Below are 7,502 nucleotides of genomic sequence, written 5' to 3' on the forward strand. Positions count from 1 at the left end.
TGCAATAGATTTGCAGGATCAGGTCTTAAACCACTCAATAAAGACCGGGTTCTTGAGAAAATTACCTTTCAACTTCGCACGCTAACACTACCACATCTTACTGAAGGATCAATATCATCTGCATTTCAAACACCTCATAATCCTCGTCAACTTGATCACAAGATTCGCAGTCTACAAAAAAGTCTTCGAAAGAGAAGGACACTTTCTAGTAATCCAGTCTCTCATATTTAACATCTTGAAAAGGCTGCCCAAATAGCAATGATCGCATTCAGCAGCTTGATACACAACTTAATGAGCAGGTTGATGAGTCTACACCCGTGCCTCATCGACGTGCTCCACCACGCTGCAGTGGCTGTAGGACTATTGGACATACATTATGAAGCTGCCCTAGTAAAAAGCTTTTAATTTTTTAATTCATATAGTCTAATTTAATGACGTTGGTGGTTGAAAAGCTTCAATACGCTTGTGGTTGTGGAGAAAATGGTCCGCTCGGGGGAATTGATAAGGACACATTTTTTACTAACGGCACCATAAAACTGATTAACGTAATCCACGGTCGAGCCGCGGATACGACCGAGTCACGGATTTTCACCGGAATCCCCATCTTCTTCATTCAACGCGTCAAAATTCAACCATCAACATCAAATATGCCTCTTTCTAAAGAATCCCGAATCCAGATGGCTATGCAGGCCTATCAGAAAGGTCAAATAAAATCAAAATTGCGTGCTGCAAACGTCTTTTCTGTCCCTGAAAGTACCCTACGCAATCGGCTTCACGGAATAAAATCACGATCAGAAACACGCGCCAATGGTCATAAGCTATCCATTCATGAAGAGCAATCCCTTGTGCAACAGCTCCTAGAGGCATATAAACGAGGATTTCCAATTCGACCCGAGTTTCTGCGTGAAATGGCACAGACCTTCGTGAACGAATCCAAAATTCAACTGCGACTATAGGAGTAAACTGGACTTATTCTTTTACGAAACGCTATCCTGAGATACGTACACGATATAGCCGGCGAATTACATATCAGCGTGCTAAGCAGGAAGATCCAAGGGTTATAATACTATGGTTTCAAGTAGTACATGCGGCTATTCAAGAACATGGTATTAATGAGGACGATATCTGGAACTTTGATGAGTCTGGCTTTGCTATGGGACTATGCTCTACTTCTAAGGTGATTACTGAAGTAGAGCGCAGTAAGCGACCACGCAGAGTCATTCAGGGCAACCGTGAATGGGTCACAATCATTGAACCTGTCAGTTCAAAAGGCGTGCATATACTACCAGTCCTTATACTCAAACCAGGCAATCAACAAGCTGCCTGGTGTCAAGAGCCTAAGCTTGGTAAAGACTGGTGGATTGCAACTAGTCAGAATGGCTGGAAAACATATGAAATAGGCCTTCGCTGGTTAAAATAAGTGTTTGAACTATCCTCCAGACGCTATATGACTGGTTCTAAGCGGTTACTTATTCTAGACGGCCATAGAAAAGTGTGCAAAGGCTTTTGATGTTGCACCTAGCACCTTTAAAACGCGTCCTAATGGCATCAAATCTCGCAGCAAGATAGAAGCCAATTCAAGAAAGCTTTCTGATACAGAGGATCTCACTCTAAAGAAGTGGATTCTAGATATGGATTCTCGCGGCTTTCCTCTTACAATTGCTAGCGTACGTCGTTGGTGAGCTTCTTCTCGCTGCAAAAATGAAGCCATTCAAAGACCCCATCTCTTCCTCAAAGATCGATGGGTGAATCGGTATACCCAACGTCATCACCAAGATATCCGGTCGAAATTCACAATCAAATATGATTACCAACGAGCAAAATGCGAGGACCCTAAGATTATAAAGCCATGGTTCGATGTGGCTCGAAATACAATACAAAAACATGGGATCCTTGAACAGGATATCTACAACATGGATGAAACTGGCTTTCAAATGGGAATAGCCTCAACTGCAAAGGTGATCTGTGGTCATGAAGTTAGAAGATCTCATGCAAGATCAGTCCAGCCGGGGAATAAGGAATGGGTGATCTCTATTGTCACTATTAATGCTGCTGGTACTGTTCTACCACCACAGATTATCTTTGCTGGAAAGATGCACCAATCACCGTGGTATGAAGCTATTCCTAAGGACTATCGGATTAGTATGAGTGAGAATGGATAGAAAAATCATGATTTTGGCTTTGAATGGCTTCAAGAAGTCTTTGAAAAGCATGCTGCCTCACAGACTGCTGGCTGACTACCCACTTCTTACGTCTGAACAAGGAAATGACAAGAAGTCATTGGTTTATTACCCCGCCTCCTGAAACGGCCGGCATACAGACTAGAGGTACTAGGTAGGTTCCCGTGGTTATTTAGGCAACAATATAACTGAAAACAGCAATATCTCAGTAAGTAAAGTACACTGCACCGGCGTACGTGATTCTAGGACTGATAAACAGTGTCTGGATCCAGCAACAAATGAAACCCAACTAGATACGCCAACCTATCAGCATAGTTCAGTGTTAAGACTTACTACTCTTTTCACGAGAAATCATTCATTGACACGGTATGATGTATCTAGGCCAAATTTTAAAAGTGGGTGGCTCCAAGAGTCATGTCGTCATAGACCTGAAGGGCAATGTCTATTTAATAAGTTTTATTAGAGAACACTTCATGTTCAAGTCTGCAACCACAATACTTGCAAGAGTCTTTAGTGAGTGTGAAACACTTACGGCAATCCCTATGGAGCAGATAACAGAAGATCTATTTCGGGTTTAAATTGGCTCGTAGTTACCTAATGCTTTTCGCAAGGTCTTTGAGAAAATCGTCACATACGCCAGCGAGCTTCGTGGCTATAAGATCTCCGATGATGAAATTGAAGTCACCTAAAAATTGGCAGGTCCCTTCATCCCTGGAGGACTTCTTGTTTTGCTCATTGAGCCACGTCAAAAACATCCGTGGGCTAGTGGCGTCTATTGTGTGGTTGAAGACTGCGCTACTCTCAATGCGTTACAGCAAGGTTTTCACATTGCGTTAAAAGGGGCATTGTCTCTGTTTGAAAATGTGTTAATCCTTGATATTCGACCTTTCATATGGAGCGGTCTTAAACAGGGGCTTGAAAAAGATCAACTGAAAAGACTCTACGACCTTGTAATCGAAGCTATCCATTCATTAACATTCTCTCAGCGTCACTCCCGCGGACTAGCCTATTTTCAGATTAGTAGATTATTTTGGTATGTTGCCTGGTCGTATTCTTGTTATGCAGTGCATGATTTGTGCACTACTCCAAGTTCGAGAACGTTCGATGTGATTCGAAGCATATAAACCGAAATTTTGCCAAGTCGACCTCTTCCTTTCTTCCTAGAATGCTTCTGGCCTCATCTTTCGCTGATAATTGATCTCAGATTGGACAGGATGACCTGAGTCGGGTTGAGGGAGTCGTGAGGACACGTACTAAATGCAAAAATGGCCATGCGTGACTAAATTGGATAGACTGCAAGGGCTTGAACATGTCATTTCATGAATTATGTTAAGAAACGGCCAATAAGACTCTGAGGCTCCACTCCACAGACGCTACTGGTCAGACGGAGCGCCAGGTCTCAGGAACCACGGGTACACCTATGAGCCTTTTAGGTGGATGAGGAAAAGCACAGTATCTCAGGGGGAAAAAAGGGAGGTCATGAGTATCCGGAACAATTTTGGCTAGCTAAAATAATGCAAAATTTATTGGGAGTAATAGACCCGAAGGCCCACCGCATGTTCCATTGTGATTGACCAGTCCGAGATGAAAGGGACCGCGCTGAGCGGGCAGGCTCGGAGAGCGTAAATGGTTCTTACCGCCTCTTCTTAGTCGACAGTACACACATACTTCCTACAAACCTTCGTTTTGTGATGTCGGCACCCTTACAGATCAAGCCTCTATCATAGCTACAATGGCCGATTCCAAGTCGACTCGTTTGAAAAGATGGTTCCGTCAAACGCTCGGATCTCAAGATAACACTTTTATACCGCATCAAACGGATAATTGTGTCCACCACCCCTCCGTTTCGGAATGTGCGTCAGCTGCCCTTGCCGGCGAAAGTCAGTCCCAGCCACAGAATCCATCTTCTCCGCAAGACCTATGGAAGTCTGCCTTTGATCAACTGCTTGCGGAGGAAAAAAAAGCTCTACGAACGAGCGTTGTATCTTCTACTACCGATGCGATCAACAATGTCATCGAGACCACAAAAGAAAAATATGAGGAATACCAAGAGAAAGGGGGGATCAGAATTCGGAAGTCAACGGGAGAAGAAGTCAACATTCGAAAAGTTTCCAAAAAAAATAATCGATGCTACCCTCTCTTTCAAGGAGGTCATCAGCGCAGGAGTAGCTTGTGACTCTACGGGTCATGCTGCAAGCGCGTGGGCAATAGTGTCACTTGGCCTGACTGTATGTGGTGTCGGTAGTTTTAGACAGCAGGGCTGACCATCAATGCACAGATGGCGAAAAATCATTATGACCGTCGAGATGCCTTGTTCGAGTCCTCAGAGTACCTTGCAGAGGCTCTTGCGCGATGCGCATATATCGAACAGAAAATCTGCCACAATCGACCGGATGGAGACGACTTGGTGACACAAGCCATAATTACACTCTACAGAACAATTCTTCAGTACGCAGCAAAAGTCATGGCTAGCCACAATATGAGTACCGGGGGCAAGTTGCTCGACAGTGTTACGGCAACAACCGCCCAGTATATCACGGAGTTTCGGTACTCTATTGAGAAGGAGGAACAAAAGCTGTTCCACTTTGCTCAGTTACAAACAATTGAGGAAATCGAGAGGATCACAGCGTTCACACAAACACAGAATGAGAAGGCTACAGAGGAGATCCTGACTGCCATCGATGACAAACTATCAAAATCCCTCAATGCCCTGAACCTACGTTTCAGTCTACCTATTGCTGCGAATGCATTCTGGAACTCATACCAACATGAGGATCTATGCCATGAAGACACCAGAGTTCAGACGCGCTCCCAAATAGCACAGTGGGCAGACTCAGTTGAAAACGAGTGTATCTTCTGGTTGAACGGCGGGGCGGGAACTGGAAAATCCACTATTGCTCGGACTGTTGCGCAGGCCTTCGAAGCCAAGGGCCAGCTGGGAGCCAGCTTCTTCTTCAAAAGAAATGAACCCGACCGCGGCAATGCAAGACGACTTATACCTACCATTACAAAGGAGCTTATCAAGCAAAACAAGGACCTCGCGTCTGGTGTTCTGAAAGCGATTGAGCACGACCCGCAAATCGCCGCGAAGGACGTCACGGAACAATTCAACAAGCTGCTTCTCGAACCTTTGAAAAATGTCGCTATGTACCCAAGCAGAACACTGGTGATTGTGATCGATGCGTTGGACGAGTGTGAGAATAATAAAGAAATTGGAACAATCCTTCAGTTTCTTCCGCGGGTGCGAGAGCCCAGTAGCATGAGGTTGAAGATTTTCCTGACGAGCCGGCCGGAGTTGCCACTCCGACGTTTCTTCGAAAAGGAGAGTTCTCACCAAGGCTTGATCCTTGAAAGAATTGCCGAGGAAGCCATTAAAGAAGACATCATGCGGTTTCTAGAACATCGTTTCGCGGAGATCGGAAGACAAGCGAACACCGGCAAAGACTGGCCAGGTGACGAGGTACTTGAAGCTCTGGCGACAGCGTGTATGCCGTTATTCATTTCCGCTGCTACGATATGCCGATTTATCGAACAGTCAGGAGAAGACCCAGTAGAACGTCTTGCCGATATTCTGAACGATCAACGCAGATATGTGACGAAAATGGACAAGACATATGGCCCTATTCTTGACCGGATACTTCGTGAACGAGACGAGGATGAACAAGAGAAGCAAGTCACGCGGTTCAAGCGAATATTCGGTGTGATTATTCTCCTTTCTGTCCCTCTTCCAATCAACGCGCTTTCCGAATTTGTTGGCATCAGCGCCAGATCCGTCGAGTTCCTGTTGGATTCCTTTCACTCAGTCCTGAGAATACCTGACGAACAAGACCTTCCAGTCCGCATTCTGCACCTGTCTTTTCGAGAGTATCTCCTTACCACACAATCATGCTTTCATGTGAGTGAGGGCTTGACGCACAATGATATGACATCACATTGCTTTCGCGTCATGAATCAGCATCTCAAACGCGATATTTGTGATCTGCAGAGCTTTGGTATACAACGCGAGGACATAGATGATAAGACGATCAGAAAATGTGTTCCACCGCATCTTCAGTACTCCTGCCGCTACTGGGTATCCCATCTGACGCAAAGCAAGTCTCCTCTCTCCGAAACAGAGGTTTTATCATTCCTAAAGGCGCATTTTCTTCACTGGTTAGAGGTGATGAGCCTTATAGGGGTGATATCGGAGACTGTTGATATGATGAAGACTCTGCAGTCAAAAACTCACGTTAGGTCCACCCAATGGGCGTTTCAACCGTTACTAATGATGGGATAGAGCGAAAACAATTCCGAGTATTCAGAGTTCTTAACTGACGCGCACCGGTTTATCCTTCAGAATATTCAGATGGCTAATGGTGCCCCGCTCCAACTTTACGCCTCAGGGTTGGTATTCACACCAACATCAAGTTTGGTTCGACAAATATTTGGGAAACAATATTCGCCATGGATACGTGCGCTACCACGAATGCACAAGTCATGGGGTGCGAACAGACAGACTCTAGAGGGCCATTCATGTTCAGTTCAGGCCGTGGCCTTCTCGTCAGATGGTCGAACTATCGCCTCAGGCTCCACTGATAAGACCATCAAGCTCTGGAATGCTGAGACAGGTGAGCAGCGACGGACTCTAGAGGGCCACTCAAATTTAATTTGGGCTGTGGCCTTCTCGCCAGATGGTCGAACTATCGCCTCAGGCTCTAACGATAAGACCATCAAGCTCTGGAATACGGCGACGGGTAAGCAGCGACAGACTCTAGAAGGCCGTTTACGTTTGGTTTGGGCCGTAACCTTCTCGCCAGATGGTCGAACGATCGCCTCAGGCTCCACAGATTTCACTATCAAGCTCTGGAATACGGCGACGGGTGAGCAACGACAGACTCTAAAAGGCCATTCAAGTGCAGTTCAGGCCGTGGCCTTCTCGCCAGATGGCCAAACTATTGCCTCAGGCTCCTACGATAAAACTATCATGCTGTGGTATGCCGAGACAGGCGAGCAGTGACAGACTCTAGAAGGCCATTCAAGTACAGTTCAGGCCGTGGCCTTCTCGCCAGATGGTCGAACTATCGCGTCACACTCCGGCGATAGCACTATTAAGCTCTGGAATGCTAAGACAGGCGAGCAGCGACAGACTCTAAAAGGTCGTTTATTTTGGGTTTGGGCCGTGGCATTCTCGCCAGATGGCCAAACTATTGCCTCAGGCTCCTACGATAAGACCATTAAGCTCTGGAATGCGGCGACGGGTGAGCAGCGACAGACTCTAAAAGGCCATTCAAGTGCAGTTCAGGCCGTGGCCTTCTCGCCAGATGGCCAAACTATTGCCTCAGG

At 46.0% G+C, this 7,502-nt stretch overlaps 1 protein-coding gene across 1 annotated transcript; it reads left to right on the top strand.

The window, feature by feature from the left end:
- Positions 1 to 3,912: 3,912 nt before the first annotated feature.
- On the top strand, positions 3,913 to 7,176 carry KD926_003472 (NACHT and WD40 domain protein; the record flags this gene model as incomplete). The annotated part of the gene is made up of 3 exons (XM_053094826.1): positions 3,913 to 4,287; positions 4,459 to 6,075; positions 6,457 to 7,176. The coding sequence occupies 3 exons, from the start codon at positions 3,913 to 3,915 to the stop codon at positions 7,174 to 7,176; spliced, it is 2,712 nt and encodes a 903-aa protein (XP_052950457.1).
- Between the last annotated feature and the right edge of the window lie 326 nt (positions 7,177 to 7,502).

Source organism: Aspergillus affinis (genome assembly GCF_023601865.1).
Source record: "Aspergillus affinis strain CMG 70 chromosome Unknown NODE_183_length_50018_cov_87_542260, whole genome shotgun sequence".
Lineage (NCBI taxonomy): Eukaryota > Fungi > Ascomycota > Eurotiomycetes > Eurotiales > Aspergillaceae > Aspergillus > Aspergillus affinis.